At 58.5% G+C, this 20,070-nt stretch overlaps 1 protein-coding gene across 1 annotated transcript in view; it reads right to left on the bottom strand.

Moving 5' to 3' along the window:
• COQ8A (coenzyme Q8A) overlaps positions 1-20,070 on the bottom strand; it is a 31,389-nt gene that overhangs the window by 10,116 nt on the left and 1,203 nt on the right. The window contains exons 2-4 of the mRNA XM_045537167.1: positions 5,390-5,575; positions 3,469-3,861; positions 3,193-3,259 (exon numbers count right to left, since the gene is read on the bottom strand). Of these exons, the coding sequence (XP_045393123.1) occupies positions 3,193-3,259; positions 3,469-3,861; positions 5,390-5,566 (637 nt within the window). The 5' untranslated portion in view covers positions 5,567-5,575. The remainder of the gene's footprint in view (positions 1-3,192; positions 3,260-3,468; positions 3,862-5,389; positions 5,576-20,070) is intronic.

Genomic DNA, 20,070 nt, shown 5'->3' with positions numbered 1-20,070 from the left:
AAAGTTCTCAGGATCTGACCCTCAGTTCCCAGAACAGGGCTGCTGGGGGAGGGGGAGACCTAACACAGCCCCTCCAAGGGCCACTCGGTGGCGCCTGGTCAGGCCGGGACTTCCGAGTGCGTGACCCAGGCCTGGGCTCCCGTCCCAGGGCTGTCACCAGCAAGCACATGGCCCCGGGCGACCGGCGACTTCCTGGCTCAGCCTCCTCGTCTATATCTGTAGAGACTAACAACCGCCCTCCTCTCCAGCAAGGAGCCTGAGGGGGAGAAATAGGCAGAAAAGCCCCCGGTTTTCAAGAACGTTCCTGACAAAGCAGAAACTAGGCTCCCACACCCAGGCGGAGGGCGCGGAGCTTCTCCCGTATCTGGAGCGCATCGGTCTTGCTGCCACGTGCAACCACAGGAGCACTGGTGCCACAGGAAGGGTGGCATGTGCCCCCCGGCACACCAGGCTGCTGTCCCTGCCTGCCGCTCCTGGAGGGGTGGCCAGAGCAGAGCTGGCCCCGTCAGCAAGGGACACCAGCAGGTCAGAGCACAGAGACCCGCCACGGGCGGGTGGACACTCCCCACCTCTGCCAGCCCTGAGGTCCCAGCCAGGGGGTCCCAGCCTACAGCCTGAGAACCTCCAGGGGAGGCAGGAGGACCAGAGTTCACTGCTGGGGCCGGAACAGCACGTTCTTTCCTGAACTGGCTCCGCTTCGCGTCCATCCTGCACCTCCGACCCGAAGCCTTACCTGCCGCTGCCCCGAATCACGGCCGGGGCTGAGGCCAGCACGTGCGCGCACCGAGACGCGCGCACCGAGAGACGCGCACCGAGACGCGCACCGAGAGACGCGCGCACCGAGACGCGCGCACCGAGAGACGCGCGCACCGAGACGCGCGCACCGAGAGACGCGCACCGAGACGCGCGCACCGAGACGCGCGCACCGAGACGCGCGCACCGAGACGCGCACCGAGAGACGCGCACCGAGAGACGCGCACCGAGACGCGCACCGAGACGCGCGCACCGAGAGACGCGCACCGAGACGCGCGCACCGAGAGACGCGCACCGAGACGCGCGCACCGAGACGCTCACCGAGAGACGCGCGCACCGAGAGACGCGCGCACCGAGAGACGCGCGCACCGAGACGCGCACCGAGACGCGCACCGAGAGACGCGCACCGAGAGACGCGCGCACCGAGACGCGCACCGAGACGCGCACCGAGAGACGCGCACCGAGACGGCTCAACACTTACCAAGACCACAGCGTCGCCTCGTCCCATCCAGGTTCCTTCTGGTGCCCACGCCCCTCGCCTCTGCGGACAGCCCCCCACCCTGGTTTCACTGAAGCTGCCTTTTTCCCCACACACACCCCTACACGACCCCTCGCTCTTCAGTCTCTGTCTACCTTAAGCCACCAGGCGAAAGGGCCCGACCTCGCCAGGACTTTACGGTGTTCCAACAAATTCTAACTCGCCATCAACATCCTCATTGTGACCACTTTTCCCAAACAGCCTCCATCACCTCCGCTGCTTCTCCCCGCAGAGACTCCCAGGAGAGGGTGACATCCCGCCTAAAATACACCACAGGCAGCCTGCCAGGGACGGGGCTCATCAGAGTCTGGAGTGAAGGGAAGGGGAAGTTACAGGAAAAAGCTACAGATGTAAATAATATAAAAATGAAAAAACAGGGTAGTTCCTGCCCTCAAACTCATGGAGGAGAGAAGAGAACCTCCATTCAGTATTTTAATAACAAATAAGTGTTTCCCAACTGCTGGGCAATGTGCAAAGCAGGTAACAGGCCAGGCCTTCTGGGGCACGAGGACCATCATGGAGCCAGCGAGGCAGCGATTCTCAAACTCGTGCTGAGGGCAGAATCCCAGAAGTTATGACATTCTAGGATGACCTGCTTGAAATGCTCACGCAGGAAAGGGAAGTAAAGCAATAGCCTTGTGCTGTCACTCAGAGGATGCTTTACACTATAAACGCTTGAACAACTCAGTTCTGTTGGCAGCAGATGCCAAGTTTTAAGGTAACAATTATGGAAGAAAAATTTACAGTTGAGAAAATTCTATCCAGTTAACCTAGTCTGCTCGGCACCTTGGAAAGACAGCCAGTCTCCACTGAATGCTAGAAGCCACGCGTCGGTCCAGCACCCAGAGGACCAGGCTTTGGGGACCCGCAGTGCGTGAGCCCCTGCCCAGAGCCAGCCTCGAATGAGCAGGGTGGGTTTCCAAAGGAGAAGAGGCGGCAGAGGAGAACAGCACGGATGATGGGTGGTCACAGGAGGGCAGACCTGTGACAGGGGGTCTCCACAACCACTTAGCACCGGCATCGCCATGCACTGATCTGACCCCTGCTACACACAGCCTTGCAGACAGCCACGCGCCCAAGGCCAGAATCTGAATCAAGCGGCCCTAACTGCTGCTTTCATGAATCACGTTGCTCGCAGAACCTACTGAAGACCGCAGAGGAGCGCTAAGGAAACGCACTTCGGCAACCCATCGCAGGGCACACCGCGGCACAGGAGACGGCCCTTTCGGCGGGAACCCCCTGGTGCATGAATAGGCAATACACACGGCCACACGACGTCACAGAAGCAGCTACGGCTGCTATAAACCTTCACTATAAAATTATCCCTCAACGCGTATGAAACGAGCACAGGTGGACTGGATGCGACGGCTGCTCTAACTGCCGCAGCACACAACGCTCACAGCTCCACAGCCCGGTAAACTGGCTTTAAACCGCAGGGGCTGGTCCCCTTCCGCTGATGAGCCGCAGAGGTCCAGCAAACGGCTTCCCCAGTGGCTGGTCCCAAGGGCGAAAGGCCTGGTGAGGGGCTACCCAGCCCCAGCGAGGAGCCTGGGCCCACTCCCTGGCCTCCCTCCTGCCCAGGCCCCCGGGCGGCCGACCGGCAGCAGGAGGAACAAGAGCTGCTGCAGACACTGCCCCAGGGGAGGCCTGGCGGCCGCCCAGCTTCCAGCTCACCTCGCGGGTCCAGCCCCGGGGACAGCCGAGCCGGGCTGGAACCCGGCAGCTGGATCACTCGCCCACAGAAACATCCAGACCAACGACTGATTGCACCTACTCCACCAACCCCTTCCCTGGGACAGGGCTGGGCCCCCACCCACGGCCCCCTCCACGCAGACCCCAGGGCAGCCCCGGCTCCACCCGGCGGGGCAGGTGGGGCGGCCAGGCGCCCACAGCCACCTCACCTCCGAAGTTGGCCAGCCGCCCGATCCGCGTCACCGGCACCTTCCGCTCCCGGGCCTGCTCGCTGAGCTGAAGGAAGAGAAGAAAGGGACCTGTGGGACCAGCACGCGGGCACAAGACGGACCTGCGGGGTTCAGGCTGCGTCCCCACTGCCCCTCCGTCCCCAAAGGCAGCAGCGCCACCTGGAGCACACCCGCTAAAAAGAGGCCCCCGTTCCTAAAAGGCCGCAGCACCCCGACAAAGTCCCCAAGGCGGGGCCAAGGCCAGCACGGACGTACCACCTGCTTGTGCGGCTTGTTCTCGGGGCGGGCCTTGGCCTGCCGCGCCTTGTCGATGTCCTCGGCCGTGAGGCCCCCTACGGGGGACTGGTCCTGGTGGAAGAACCTCCGCTGAAAGCCGGTGGTGCAGAAGGAGTCTGTGGGGTTTGCAAAGAGCCTCCCGTGGACCCTGCCCAGAGGGGAGGTGGCCTGGCCCGAGAGCCCGGCTTCCCTAAAGGGTCCGCTGGCTCCGTAGGCAGGGGCTGGGCCCTGGGCGTGACCCGGGGACCCCGGCTGCGATGGGTCGGCGGAGAAGTCTGCGGAGGCTCCAGCTGTCTGCGGGCCTGAGAACTGGAACTCTGCTTCCCGGTCTTCGAAGTTCTCCACAAAAGGCTCTTCGTGTTTGTCCTGAGCCTGCAGGGAGCAAGGCCAGCGTGAGGGAGGGGCACGGGAGCGAGCCAGGAGCTCCTCCCATATCTGTCCCTGCTGCATGGGACAGCACGCTGCCGCCCTCCCACCCTCTCCGACCCTCCAGGGTTACAACGATGCTACCTATGCCCAAGGCCTCTGGCACCTTCCCAGCCCGGGAGCCGGGACCTGGGCTCCAGCCCTGGTTCTGCCAGGACTCTGCTGTGTGGCTGGGGCAGGTCACTGAGCACCTACCGCTGCCCAGCTGGGGCCAGGCCAGGTGCCCACCAGTCCCCAGCAGCAAGTTCCTCACCTGCCAATCAAGGCCCAGGAGGGGCTTCCAGGGATTGGGGAGGGTAAACCTGGGCAAAAGACAGGACAAGCTCCGAGCCAGAGAGGGGGCACAGGGGACAGCCCCTCACGGCAGACGTGGCTTCTGCCAGTCGCCTGGGGCTTGCGTTTAAGAAGGTCTCATGGGAGAGGCAGTCACAACCAGGACCAGGCCTGGATGTCCCTGGGAGCTCGGGGTGCAGGGGATCTACCGTGTTTTCTTTGTAACCGTCACCAAGGCCTGACCTTTGCATCCAGGTCCTTTTTACTTTTGAACCAGGAGTAACCTTGAGTGACTTCCTGACCCTGCTCTGCCACTCCCTCATCTGAAAATAGGGCTCCCCATCGTCACGGAGTTATGTGGGCCACAGGGCGGGGGAGACAGTGCCAGGGAGGCTGCAGTTAGAGCAGCGCCGACTTCCGGAGGGAGCCCGAGGCCTGCATTCCTGGTTCAGCCGGAATGGGTCACCCGGTCCAGGGGCCCAGGTGCTGCCTGCAGCCCGCACAGAACATCCAACAGGAGGCAACGGCTCCTCGCCAGAAATGGCACCAAACAAGGCGGTGGAGGCCACAGCCTCAGCAGAGGGAGGGCAGGAGCAGGGCGTCTTGTCCAGGAGCAGGACAAGGAATCCGCTCCTGTCACTGAACAGCGTCTCACAGCAAACTGCTCAGTCTCAGTTTCCTCTGAGAAACGGGGGAAGCATGGGGCCTGTCCCCATCCCAGGACAGCGGCGAGGCTTGGAGATCACAGGGACAAAGACTTCAGAAGTCCAAGGCACACGTGCACCGTGTGAGTCGCCATGTCCGAACTGCATCCTCACAGAGCAGGAGGGAAGGGTCCGGGGACCCGAGACTGACCAGAGGCCTGGGCGCTGTGGTGGCCTCATGGCCCGGAAGAGCACTGTGACCTTTGTCCAGGTCTGCCAACCGCAGGGCAGAGCCCCTGCAATGCCACTTCCAACACACATGTGCCCACGCACACACGTACACACACATGTGAGCACACACACGAACGCACACACGCCCTTCCGCTTCCCCCCGGACTGTCAGGGAAGTTGCTGGGGACCCGCGGCAGGCAGTGCTCTGCAGGAGCCAGCCCTGTGTGCACCCGCTCGTGCTTAAAACCCTCCTCGGGTGTGAGAGCCCAAGTCCGGCCCTCTTCCCGCCAGCACCCCCTCCCCCGCCGCCTGGCCGGGCTCCTTACCTGCGCCCCCCCCAGGAACGCGCCCACCTGCTCGGCAGCCGTGGACTGCAGGGCCCTGGCCGCCAGGAGCAGCTCCCCGCCGAAGCCCCAGTGCTGCAGATGGGTCTCCAGGGCCACCTGCGTCAGCCTGGCCAGGCCTCTGGCCACCATGATGGCGTCCCCCAGCATGGCCGCCATCCTGCGGGGCTGCAAGAGAGGAGGCCGGGTGAGGGCAGGCTCCACGCCACACTGGCCAACCACACCCTCCCACTCTACGCCAAACCCCGGGCAGAAGGCCATTTGGTTTTCCCACTGATGTCCCCTTCCGATCCAGGCTGACTAAAAGGAGAGGGCCCGGGGCTCCAGGGAGACTCCAGGCGACCCCCGCACTGCCGGGGCACGAGCACGACGAGAGACCGTGGAGTTGCCACTCCCACACACGGCCCCACCTGGCCGCAGACCGCCCTGCGGGAAACCCGAGGCTCAGAGGCAGGTGGTCTGCAGCAGAGCCAGGACGTGAATGGGGGCAGTGACTCCTCGTGCAGTGCTCTGCCCTCTGGACCAAGACCATACGTTGCGGTGGGCGCGTCCCGCTCCCAAAGCATCTCACGGCCGTGCTGTTCCGACCCGAACCCACAGAGACCGGGGCTGCCTGTCCCTCCCCAGCCGCTGCCCAGTGACAGACCCAGGGACAGCCAGAGCCCCTTCCCCACCACCCCCTCCCCCTCCCCCCGGCAGCCACCCTCAGCCTCAGCCACTCTCCACGGCGGTGTTTGCAGACTGCAGTCTGGACCCGCAGCGCAGCCAGCGCCGGAAGGTCTAACCAGCTCCCCGAGCAAATGAGCGACGACACGGTGTGGCAACGGAAGCACCAGGAGCACCGTGGGTAGGACGGTCCCGTGACATTTGTTTTTCCCTTGGCTGTGTGTGTTGTTCTCTCTCTATTAGGTCACAATGTAAAGTGTGTTTCTTAACGTAGCCCAGGGTCAGAGAAGCTGAAAGCCACCTCGCACAGACACTGGTCGCAGCCACACACACTGGTCACAGGTGTGGCCCAGGAGGAGGGAGGGGACAGCCACAGAGATGACTCCTGGCATGCGATCTTACCCATGAATTAACAGCAGCACAGTGGGGAAGGCCCTGCACGGGCACTGGCGGGTCCCTCACCAGAACCCTGGACGTCTGCAGGTGTCAGGCCCCTCCCGCCTGTGCTGCAGGGGACACCCCAGCCACTCCAGGGACTCCCGCAGGAACGGGCTCTGCCCCGGGCACGGGAAAAGCTACTCTTATGTAAAAGGAGGAGCCCCTAACGCCAGGATCCTGGAACTCGAGATGACTGGCCATGAGCGGCCCTCGGAGATCACCTTCGCCCTCAAATGACGGCGGCCACCACGCCCTGGCTAAGAGCTTTCCGTACATCTCCTGATCTTCACAGACGGCCTGCGGGCATGGCTGTTACTGACCCCACTTACAAGTGGGGAAACCGACGCAGAGAGGTTCATAACTGGCCAAGGGCAGGCGGCTCCGCATGGCGGCCGCGGGTTGGACCCCAGCCCTGCTCTGCGCCCGCATCACGCTGCCCCTTGCACACTCAAGGCCCGCCAACTCCAAGGCGCTTCTGCAGGGAGAGGGCACTGCTCAGGGACCAATGCCTGCACCCCAGTCTAAGCCAGGGAGGTTTGGGGACGGTAACTGTACCCTTGAAACAGACGGGAGCCGGGGACGGGGCTGGCCCAGCTCCACTCTGCGCTCCTGCGCCGCATGCAAGGAGCAACCAGCCGCACAGGGCGAGCGTCCAGCACGGGGCAAGAGCACGTGAAGCTCCAACGGGACTGTGCCGGCTCCCAACAGCCCCGACACACACGTCACTCCCACCCAGTGTGGGGGTGGGGAGGAGGGGCCCCCACCGAGGCCGGAGAGCGGAGGGAGGTGGCAGCTTCTCAGAGACATCAGGGACATGCCATGGCAGAGGCAGGACCATCCACGACACCACACGCCCCAGGGGTCCCCAGAAACACGCCTTCACCCGGCTCATCTCTAAACCCAACCCAGATAACCAAGACAGGAGTCTTCCACAGCCGCGAGCTGGAAAATTCCAAACGCCTGATGTCCAGTCTTCCTCAGAACTTCCTCCTAAGATCTATTAATATTTAATTCAGACTTTGTTTTTTTGGCTTAAAACTATTAATCCTCCAGAATTTTCCATCCAAGTTATCATAACCACATACTAAAGTCTCACCACACACCACACCCCGTCACCTCCCAGTGACCCCCCAGTAAACTCCCATTGGTACCCAGTCTCCCCCTAGAGACCGGGCACCGGGTCCGGGGAGGACAGACGGCCGGAGCCAGCCCTCCTGTCCATGTGCAAACAGCACCCCCGAAACATGCTCTTCCTGCAGACTGGGAGGCCAGGCCTGTTTTTCTCGAATCAATAAACACAGTCGGCCTGTAAACATGTGTTGCTAATAAACAGTCTGTCGTCTGTGAGATTAACACATGGATGCGTATTTCAAACCCACAGCCTGCACTCACCCACCTTTGGCAAATATACCGACTTACTGTGCAGGGGCCACACCCAGACCCCTCACCCTGCACAGTGAACTGTGCATACCCTCCTCAACACTAGGGACTTTTCTTTACAGACAGGGTCTCACTCTGTCACCCAGGCTGGAGTGCAGTGGCGTCATCATAGCTCACTGCAGCCTCAAACTCCTGACTCAAGCGATCCTCCTGCCTCAGCCTCCCGAGTACCTGGGATTACAGGTGTGCGCCACCATGCCGGGCTTAGCACCGGGTACTTCTCTGCAAGGGAGTCTCTGCCCTCAGAGGAGTAGAGAGGAGGGAGGGGGAACCACCACCAGAAGGAAGTATTTTTCCAGAACTTTTCTGACCTTCCATTTTCAAAACTTGGGCCTCAAAAACCCTACTTCTAATGCACCACGATCCCAACATGATTCAGAACTCAACTCTCCTGAAATCTCGCTGCAAATCCCCTCCAGGAATGCACCCAGGACCAAGCACTTAGCTACACCGGGAAGCAATTTCATCATGATTTTAAACAAATAAAACTAAAAGCCCCCAAACACATTTGATGCACAAGTTAAAAACCCTCCCAGCACCACGGTTTCATCTGCAAGTATTAGAGCCGTTGCTGTGCTCAGCATCCCCCCTCCCCAGCCCCGGGCCTTGTTTGCTGGCCCTGAGGTTTCCAGGGTGTCACCTGGGAGGAACGCGGACAGGGAGGTTCGGCTCCTTGCCCGTTAGGTAGGGAGGCCTCCTGCAGGCCTCAGCACCTGCCTGCTCTGCCCCGAGGGGTGGAAAGCTCCGGGTGACCACACATTCACAGGGGGGTGGGGACAGACACCCACGCTGGGCAGTGCCTACTAGCTAGGTACTGTACCCAAATGTCACCCAGTTGTCCCTCAAGCATATGCTGGCTGACGTCTCCCCCGTGCTCTGGGCTAGTCCCTGCAGGTCCTGGGTGAGCCTGCCCTGGCCCCGGGGGTTCACGGCTGCAGCCGCACGTAGACACGTCTGTAATGGGCACAGGTGCCGGGAGACGGCCGGACGCCAAGGGACGCTGACAACAGGATTGACGTAGAGGAGGCAGCCTGGGTGGCAGACCCCGTCCTCGGAGCCTGGACACCAGCCCCAGCTCTGCCACCCCCAGAAGCTGACGTGGAGTGCGCTGCTCAGCAGGGGAGGGCTCCGGGCGGCCCACCAGGCCCCTCTTCTGGTCCTGATGTGCTCAGTTGCTGCAAAGGAAGTAAATATTGTCTAGAGAGATAAACAAATGCAGCTTCCCACCCCAGGGACAGAGACTGAAGAACTGGACGTCCCCTGTCGAACCTTCACTCTCGGACCTTCCCCCAAAGCTTGCAGAGACGCCGTCCCGTGCACGCTGGGGACTCCGGACTCGGGCCTGCCACCTCACCTTAGCTGGACACTGGGCGGGGGGACCTTCAAATCTAGTCTCCAAAACTAAAAACCACCACCAAGGGGTGCGTCCCCGGCCAGATACAAGATGTGTCCGCAGGAAAATGAGCTGTGCTCTTTTAAAAAGCAAACAGGCAACCCTGGCAGACAGAAAGCAAACAGAGGCATCACACACGGTCCCCTGCACGGCGCACATGGCGGAGAACGTTTTACCCTGAGGAGACGATTCCCACACGCACCCAAGTCCCCCCCTCACAGCCAGGACTCACCCCCTGTCACTCATCTCCTCTGTGACAGTCGGCCAGGACCACGTGTGGATTTACCACGCAGTGGTTCAAGCCCCTTTGTAACTGCAGTGTTGCAGCACAGACCAGCTCCTGCCGGGCACAGCAGTGTGTCTGTGTCCCCAGAAGCCAAGGGTCCACCCCCTCTGGTCTCTCCCTAGTCACACCTGCCACTGAAGCCTTGGGGACTGGTGTAAGAACTCAAAAGCAAGTGGCACAGTCTCCCTTTGTCCTGGCGACTGTGTGAAGCGGGGCAGAGCCCACACTGAGCAGCCTTCTCCAGGGCAGGCTTCCCCCAGCCACCTGCTGCCAGCCCAGCACCCCACATGCCACGGGCCCCTCAAGCTCAGCATGTCCCAAACTGACCTCACCACTCCACCCCACCCTCCCAGGGCTCCGACCCTGAGGAATGCTGCTCCCACCTGCCCTAGACCATCTGACGCTCCCACCTGGGCCATGCAACAGCCCCCAGCTGCCACTGGGCCCCCAGCCTCGCTCCTGCTGGTACAGCCCCTGGGCCGCGGTCAGAGCCAGCACTGTAGAAGGAAGAATCCTGGCCAGGCTCAATGGCTCACACCTGTAATCCTAGCACTTTGGGAAGCCGAGGCGGGAGGACAGCTTGTGGCCAGGAGTTCAAGACCAGCCTGGGCAACACAGCAAGACCCTGTCTCTACAAAAAAAAACAAAAAACAAAGAAGAAGAAAGAAAACTTAGCCAGACATGGTGGCACATGCCTGTAGTCCCAGCTACGTGGGAGACTGAGGCAGGAGGATCTCTTGGGCACAGAAGTTGGAGGCTGTAGTAAGCTATGATGACACCACTGCACTCTAGCCTGGCAACAGAACGAGACTCTATCTCAAAACAATAAAAATTAAAGGAAAATCCTATCCAATCACTCCCAGGCATTGTGCCTGCTCCAGGGTCCCTAAGGGGCTGGAAGAACCTTCATGACCTGCCTTTCCTGCCCCCCACCCCCAGGCCTACACTTGCCACGTTCCCCCACTGACTCTGTGTTCCGGCCAGGCCACCCCATTCCTGGAACCCAGAGGGGCTTCTTCCTGCAGGCCTGTGCACACGGACCCCACGCCCTCTCTTCCTCACGGGTCTCTGTGCAGACATCACCTCTTCCGGGAAGCCCTCCCCAACCCGGCCCCGGTACCCCAGGGCGGCAGTGACGAGGCTCTGAATCTGCCTGTGTAAACTGTCCCTCTCCCCGACCAGGCGTCAGCCACGGGACAAGGACCGCATCTGTCTCCCCCCTGTCTCTCCAGTGCCCACCACGGTGCTCGGGACAGAACAGACAGGTAATAAACATTTGCTGAATGAAATGAACTCAGCTCGTCCCTCCACGGTTCGAGAACGCCTGCCATTCCGGAACTGCCTCGCCCCTGCTCGAACCACCCGGGAGACTAGTTAGAACCCAGCCTGCTGAGCCACAGCCCCGCAACCTCTGATTCTGGAGGTCCGGGGTGGAGTCTGGGAATCTGGATTTCCAGCAAGTTCCCAGGTGCTGCTGACGCTGCTGTCCAAGGACCTCAAGAACCCCAGTTCCAGAGGGAGCGAGCGAAAGGGAGCCCACATGTAAGGCCAGGCAGGAAATCTCCAGCAAGACCCCTTCCTAAGAGTCTCCACCTGCTACCCTCTCTCAAAAAGTCTGGCTTTGCCCTTAAGCAGAAATCCTCCACCTGCCCCTTCTTTTTCCATTATTCCTTCAAGAAACTCAAAAAAGAAACCAAAAGCAAATGACCTTAAAGACACTGACCCACCGTGCCAGCCCCAAGGGCTCTCGAGACTGTCACTCCCAGCACACTTTGGCAAGGACCGAGTCTCCGGGAGGCCCTGGGGGGGCAGGTGAGTGGCCTTCTGCCCCCTCCCCGCCACGAACAGTCTTTTGACTTTGGGCACAAATACTCCCACCTTCTAGCCTCCATGAGCACAGACACGTTCCTTTACATCCTTGACATTTTCCCTTTTTTTCATTCTTTGAAAAATGAAACAGTTGACTGTTTCCTCCAAGGACTCAGAAGCATGTATGTGTTGGGGAAAAGACTTAAACTTCCACACCAAAATCCATGAATTTGTGTAGATTTGGCCTTCACCTCAGCCTTTAAAGTCACACACAGGGACCGTCACTCAAATATCCCAGGCAACGCCGGGCTTCCACCTAGTGAGGTCCTGAAATATCCTCTGTGCTACCAATTTCCAAAGGCAACTGAGAGGAAAAAGAACCCAGAGGAAGAGAAAGAGAAACAGCGCCCACCCTTCCCTGCCCAAGAGCCTGGCCCCGGCCCACTGAGCGGAGCCCCCGTAATGGGGCAGGTGCTGAAGAGGGGCCCAGGCTGCACTCGGCTGCCGCAGCCCCACATGGCCCATCTGCCACGGAGGTCCCTTGCCCCTTCTCCTCCCCAGGCCAGCCTGCCGGGTAACTATGCCAGAATCCCGCCAAAACCTGTCAAATTGCATTTCCTTAAAAACGGATGTGTGTGATAATTTGGCCACAAGAATGTAAAAGTCACAACGTTGTCTAAGCTTGGTCAGCTGAACAGTGGTACAGCCACAGGAGGGAAGGCTAGACCGCCACTTAGCATGACACTGTGAGAGGTACCTAGTGACAAATAAAGTGTATCACATATTCCCACGTGGAGAAACAAGCAGGTCAAAACCAGGGTTATGCACCCTTCCTTGCGCAGGGTGGAAGGAGGAAGGAAGGAACGAAGGTGATGGAGAGAGCGTGGGTGATGGGATGACAGGTGCTTTTCACAGTCTTCATCCCTTTAAGTTTTCTACAAAGAACGTGTACTCCTTTTACAACAGAAAACACATTGTATAAAAATAATCTTAAATATCTTTTGTTAAAATAAGAAAAACTAAGCAAGTGCATTAATGTGTAATTTTTAAAAACTGTTCCCCACGTCGTAAGCACTTGTGTAGGGCAGGATGGGCAGCGGGGTCAGGCGCATCCGAGTGCTATAAATGCTGCTTCTCCTGCCCTTGTGTCACCACCGTCCTTCATCAGAAGACAACTGTCCCTAACAGGCCACCAGGCAGATAGAGCACGGCCACCCGGCTTGGGGAGAGAGGCCCCACTGCTCTTCTCAGCAGAGTGGTGGGAAAATCACCTGCCCAGGCCGACTGTCCGCCTGCCTTCCCCAGTGTGGCCCCCGCGTGAAAAGATGGAAATAATTAATGGGTGCTTGCCACCCCCCCAAAAAAAACCAAGACCCTAATTTAGAATTATGTAAGAAGTGAAGTGACCACATTTTCTGGACCAAAAACGAAGACACGTAATATGACTAGTGTCCTTCTAGGGCAGGGGTCAGCAAACCCCAGTTCTCCGGCCAAATGCAAACCCGCTGCCTGCTTGTAAACAAAGTCGAATTGGAACACGGCGGCTCATTCCCTTACGTATCTATGGTCCACGGCTGCTGCTTTTGGGCTACGAGAGTGGAGTTCAGGAATTGCAAAAGAGACCTATGGCCCACAAAGCCTAAAATATTTACTGTCTGTCAGCCCCTATCCTAGGGCAATGGAGTAAAACATAACGACAACTGTCCCAGAAGTCCGGAAAGTCACCGGAGCTGGATGAGAACAGCCCCGCAGGGCTGCGGCTGGAGCGAGCTCGGCTCCGGCCCCGGGACAGACACGCAGCCGCTCACCACGCACAGGGCTCGGGGCGGCGGCCAAAGGAAGGGGCTCTGTTTGGGCCACATCTTACTGGAATGTCCAGGGCAGGGTGGATTCTAAGTGCTGCTCACGAAGGGATCAGGCCCGGGGCTGGGAGACGGTGTCAGATGCCAACTTCCTGTACATCTGTCCCCCTCGTCTGCTGTTCCAAGAGGCTCACGGCCACAACTGCTGTTGGAGGAGGCACAGCGGCCGACAGGCCGGCGGACGGGGGTGTGCACTGGCCTCCACCCGAAGCCCACACAGGCCCCTCTTGACCAGGGGACGATGGTGGCCTCCTGGTGGCCACACAGGCTGGCCCGTCTGCCCTGGAGAGGTCTGAGCTTCTGTTTGCCACAGACCCCACCCAGGTCTGTCCCCACAGCCCCTGGGACGACCCGGTGGGGTTGTGCCTTGTAAGGAGTTTCCTGGCCTCAAGTTGTCCTTTAGGCTAAGGACGTCACGTTCCCTTGAAAGCTGCTTCTGGGCTATTGGTTTCGTTCTTGGAACTGTTTACAAACACACACCAGAGCACACTCTGACACGCTCCCCAGCAAATGTAACCAACTCCCCAGATGCTTTTGTTTTTTGAGGAGTGAACCGGCACACCGCAAGGATGACAACTACAGCTGCCCTTATGGCCAGTTGTGGGGAGACCAGGGGAGCATGAATGAGATTTTCTGGATAATCCTCCTATTTATAGGCCAGGTCTCCCTGCCGGGCACAGTGTCACGTCTGAGCCAGGCTGGGCTGGGGGAGGACAGCGTGGCCCTCTCTCGGGACCAGGGGAGTCTGTCCAGCACTGTGGTGCGAGGTGGGAGAGGCAGCCCAGCGTGCTGGCGGCCCGTGTGGAATCACCTGTGGACATTCCTTACCACCCTTTTGTTTTTTTTAAATAGAGACAGGGTCTCACTCTGTCACCCGGGCTGCAGGCTGGAGTGCAGTGGTGTGATCCCAGCTCACTGTAACCTCGAACCCTATGCTCAAGCGATCTCTGGCCTCAGCCTCCCGCGTAGCTGGGACTACAGGCACACACGCCACCACGCCCAGCTAATGTATGCAGAGACCAGGTCTTCCTGTGTTGCTCAGGCTGGTCTCAAACTCCTGGACTCCAGCGATCTGCCCACCTCGGCCTCCCAAAGTGCTAGGATTACAGGTGTGAGCCGCTGAGCCCGGCCTGCCTGTCACTTTGTATTATTTCTAATCCGTATGACAACCCAGCGAGGCACTGTCACCCCCACTCACTGACGGGATGATTCATGCTTATCAAAGTTAGGAAATCTCCTCTGAGTTCCAAAGCTGTCCGGTGCTGGACCACCTGTACCTGACCCCAGGCCCCAGCCCCTTCTTCTTACTGCCTGGGAAGCTGAGAGACAGCAGATGAGAAACCTGCCCCAAATCAATTAACTTTTTTCTTTTTCGTCAACAGTCACTCACCAGGAGATAGAAACAAGGTTTATACCTTGAAAACTCTGTCCACCCAGTTGCAGAAAATTATGAGTCATAGAAACCCCGGAGCCAGCTGGGCTCTCAAAGGCCAGCTGGCCAAACTCTCCACTCTGGAAATTTCCTCAGCTAAAGGGCTGAGGGCATCGTACTTCTCCTGACCAGCGATCCCACCCAGGAAAGGCGAAGCTTGGGTCAGGAGCCAGCCTGGCATTGGACACGAAGGGGAGAAGGAGGCAGGAGCCCCACTGAAGACCACCTCTGGGCATGCAAGAGCAAGGAGGAGCCCCGGGCCCTCAGTCTTGCCATGCTGACACCAGCACCAGCCTCCATGAGCATCACCTCCAAATGCCACACAGGCAGGTACGGACACTTGCACACGTCACCGCAAAGAGGTTAAATTAACATGTTCTACCACTGAGGTTACAGGCAACCCTCTGGCACCACATGTCTATGCAAAACCCCAACAGCTTTTAAAACCAGTGAGTTAACACAGACAAGGGACAACCCTAGACACACAGCTACACACACATTTCTCTAAATGACAAGGTGACAACAGGCCCCGGAGAGATGGCTGTCGCCCTGCTGCCCTCCACTCTCCCTCACCCGTAGAGCTGAGGCTGCAGACCACCAGGGCTCTCCCTCGCCCGTAGAGCTGAGGCTGCAGACCACCAGGGCTCTCCCTCGCCCGTAGAGCTGAGGCTGCAGACCACCAGGGCCTTCACTGGGGCCCAAGGCAGCTTTGCGGCTTCACCTCCCAACACCTCCCTCCATGCCCCACACTTCAGCCAGGACGGGCCTCCCCAACACACACATGCACACACACACACACATGCACACACCCACGTGTGCACACACATGCACACATGCACACTCACGCATGCACACACATGCACACGCTCACACATGCAGACACACACTCACATGTGCACACACAGACACACACACACAGGTTGTTCTGCTTCCACATCCTGCTCGCTCCTGCCCCGGGAACACCATTCCCCCTGCCAGAGTCTCACCCGCACTGCTGGGCTGCTCACACCCTCATACTCAAATCACCTCCTCTCCCCTGAACTCCCTTACCTCTTAATGGCCTCGGGTCACTTCACGATGCCCTGTGTGACCCTTTGTGCCCCTGTCCCACCTCCCACGTGGTAAGCGCCTGGAGAGCGCAGACCGCTCTGTCCCGGTTCTGTTCCCCACAGGGTCTGGCACTGTGCCTCGCACACGCCAGGAGTTTAATGCCCGTATGAGTCACCGAGGCAGGGGCCCAGGCCCCCGGCGTGTCCTAGCTTGCCAACCTCCCTCATCTAGAGCCCAGGGCCAGAGGGACAACCAGGGGTGCAGAGCCGAGCACCAGGGAAACCTGACCCCCCTCCCCCCGGCATGTCCTGGCGGTGACGGCAACACCCCCTCCTTAAAGAGTAATTTTTACGGGAGCAAAGCCAGGTGGGTTTCCAGCCGGCTCCGTGAGTCTGCCCACGGTGGGCACAGGGACACGGGGAGGAAGGCCAGGGTGCCATGGCTGCTGCTTCCTCTGCTCCCCCCAGGCCTGTCCGCAGAGGGAGGAAGGAGGCGGGCAGCTGTTCCCAGCCGTCCCGCCCGCCCACTCCCGGGCAGCGAGCACTACAAACTTATTTTTCAACCTCAGACAGACTGGAGGTGTCTGCTCAAGCGCCTGTCACACAGTAACTCACCGGCAATCAGCCTACCCTCAACTTTCACCCTCCCGCCCGTGTCGGACAAACGGAAACGCGCCACCAGGAAACAGGCGCTGGGCCTGAACCCCGCTGAGCTTTCCCCGCAACGTTTCTTTTCAAAGGAACAGCACCGACGACCTCCCACCCAGCCCTGCGGACGGCACCGAGGTTGCCACCAGGTCCTCGCTCCCAGACACCACACGTGTGTGATGAGGGCTGACAGGGAGGCCACCAACCACGTGTGGCCTCGGGCACAGCGGTTCTCCTTTTGGGCCTGTGTTTCCTCCTTCCCTCGTGGACGCATGAGGTGACTAGGTGATCGCTAGTTCCCAGACACTGGGCACGGCTGTCTGTCCCCAGAGCACGGCCAACAAGGGGAGCACGCCACACGGCTGTTCCGAAAACTGGAATGTAATGGGGTCTGGAAAGAATAACTCTCTAAAAAACTGGGCACTGATCCTTCTAGACATTCTGTGAAAACAGCAAGAGACGGAGGCGGACCCCCCTCTGCCTCCCAAAGGCAGAGAGGTGGAAACCCTGCAGCCTCCCCCTCAGCGAACACACTTCTGGAAAAATCCACTGGCTGGTGCAGAGGCAGGGAGAGGAAAAGGGGACTGGCCCTTTCCGTACAGCCAGGAACACCTCCCTGCCTCCCTTCTGCGTGCGCACATGCATGCATACACACACGCACTGTCACACACGCACACTCACATACACACACACTCTCACACACACACTCTCACGTACATACACGCACACACTCTCACACACACTCTCACACACTCACTCTCACGTACATACACTCACTCTCACGTACATACACGCACACACACACACACTCTCACACACACATACTCTCACGTACATACACTCACTCTCACGTACATACATGCACACACTCACACACACACTCTCACACACACATACTCTCACACACACATACTCTCACACGCACACTCTCACGTACATACACACACACTCTCTCACACACACACTCCTTCACTCACTCCTACCGGGAACAACCAACCCCTCCCAGGACCCTGACGTCACCTACGACCCTTCGAGCCCCGCAGCCCGCCCTGTCCCTCCCGTATCAAGCGCAGGGCCTCCCGCCCCCCACAGCAGACCTCCTTTTCCCCCCAAGTCGCAGGCACCCAGCCGTGAGCACCCACAAACTCTGGGCCCACCTCTCGTCCCGTCCCGTCTCCTCCCAAACCGACCGTCCCCCTCCTCCTTCCTCCACAAGGACCTTGCCCCGACCCGTTTTCCCTTTAGCCTCGGATCCTCCTTTCACAAAACCTTCCCCCTCAAGCCCGCAAGCCCATCCCCGGCGCTCCTGCCGCCCCTGCCCCCTCAGCCTGTTGACACAGCCTCTTTCCCGCTCCCTCAGCACACGACGACACCTCGGGCCGACTGTGACAGCTGAGGGCTCAAGCCAGGGCCCCGCCACCACCCTGCGGCCCCACAGCCCCCGCGCCCCGCTCCTCTCTCCTTATCTCCCCACGAACGGACCCCCGCCTCCCTGCCATCCGCTCCGTGTCCTGGGCTGCTTCGGCCCCTCCACTCTCCGGCCAGGCAGGACCCCCCAACCACCTAAACCACTTCTAGAACAAACCCCATCAGAGGCCCACGGGCAACTCTAAAGGGGCTCAGGGCAATGTCAGAGGGCAATGGAACTGCTTCATATCCTGATTGTGGTGGGAGTTACACGACTACACGCGTTTGTCAGACTGCAAAACTGCACATCAAAAAGGGTAGATTTACGTATGCAAATTATTTTAATAAAAAAGGATGGAAAAAATAGTCCCATAGGCACCTTAACCCCGTTATATCTAAAACTGACATCACCGTCTTCCCCCAACCAGCTTTGCCTCATCTTAATGATATTCTGAGTAATATCACCACATTCCTGCTCCTCCGCCCACCGGAAATCTCAGCCCTGTATCCAACCAGTTAGTCTAGAAATTCTACCTGCAAAGTCTCTTGAATCTGTGCCTTGAGTGAGGGGACTCAGACCACCCTCACTTCTTATAAACCGCCCCCCTGGGCCCCCACTCCTCCCACATGGGCAATTCGAGAAAGAGCAAGACCCCTGAACTCCCCACTCCCACCGGCTCCCCTTTCCACTGGCTCTCCCAAGGTCCTGGCTGTCGTTTAACAGGAATGCCGGAACAATTTCCACACGCCACTGTCAAATCAAGACAACTCTCTATCTAAATATTCCTGTCTAATTTTGCACACAGCTCTTGTTTCAACTGACAAAGATAATGACTCAGTGTCCGTGGTTCTTGATGGAAAACTATCCTGCCAAGTTTTGAGCTTCCCAATAATAGCCTTCTTTAAGCTTCTCTTCGAGAAAGCAGCAGTGACCTTCTCTCCTGGTCCTTCTCTGTAGGCAACAAAGGGCTCCCAAAAGACCCCCATCTGACCAAGGAGGGTCACAGGAAAATCCTGATACATCCCCACAGGGTCAATTAACCACAGAAAGGGAAATGTCTAGTACAGCCTTGGGATGTTTTTCCTTGCCTTGTGCAATAATCACTGTTTTTTGGCTTTTCTGCGTGCCCAGCAGTTTGGGACATAAATTCTGGATTACACTACAGGCAAAATCTAGACTCAGAAGCAAAGCCTTTCTCTGCACACACAAAAAAAGACTCTTTGGTGACTAGGTTGACCAAAGCAAAAAGAAAAAGAAATGGCTCACTCTCTTTGACTTTGATACTTCAATCAACTATAAAAGAACTTCCACAAATTACACACGTGTCCGCGCTGCACTGCTACCCTCCTGGAGGGGCAGAAAGTACATGCAAATGTGCACACACGTATGTTTGACATGCAGCCAGACGCTTGCTCCCTGCAGACGCAGGCCTGGCCCCCTCCCACATCATAAGACACAAGAAGATGTCTGAGTAAAAAATGAGGATGAATAAAACATCACCTTGGAAAAACCAACGGTGGATAACTGAATTGGCCTTTCTGCTAGAATTCAGACAGCTTAAACTTGTCTGTTCATTATTTGCATTTAAAAACCGGCCCACAGTCATTTCATGTGTAAACCCCCAGAGTCTTGCAATGTCCCCTGGACAGAAACTACCAGTCTTCTACTTGTTCAGCACACCCGCCCCGGCCCGTCGCTGCCACACTCCCAGCAGGCACAGTAAATGTCCCTGGGCTTCTACCTCCTACCTCTTTACTGGTAGGTTTCGCCTCTGCCCCAGGTGCACAGGTGGGTCCTCTTTAAAGCCCAGTCTACACAGCTTTTACCACTGGGCCAGGGCAGGGGGCACACTACTCTCTGCCTACCCAGAGGGGTCCCTGGCAGCACGTGTGACCCTTTTTAGAATCTTACCTAGTGGTTCTCAACCAAGGGTGCCCGTGCCCTCTAGGGAACATGTGGCAATATGTGCAGGCATTTTTGATTGTCACAACAGCAGGTGGGGGGGTGGAGGTGGCACTAGTCTAGTGGCTAGAAGCCTGGGATACTGCTACACTTCCTACAATGCACAGGTCAGGTCCCCTACAACAAAGAATTGTGGGTCCAAAATATCAACAGCCGGAGGTTGAGAAACCCTGTCTTAGGTGACACATTGGCTGAGGGAGGTGCACACACTGCCCAGTTCACTTTTCCTTTCAATAGCCTGAAGTGAGGCCAAAAATCCTAACAATTCTG

Source organism: Lemur catta, chromosome 25, assembly GCF_020740605.2.
Source record: "Lemur catta isolate mLemCat1 chromosome 25, mLemCat1.pri, whole genome shotgun sequence".
NCBI lineage: Eukaryota > Metazoa > Chordata > Mammalia > Primates > Lemuridae > Lemur > Lemur catta.
This window is presented reverse-complemented; position numbering and strand designations above follow the sequence as displayed.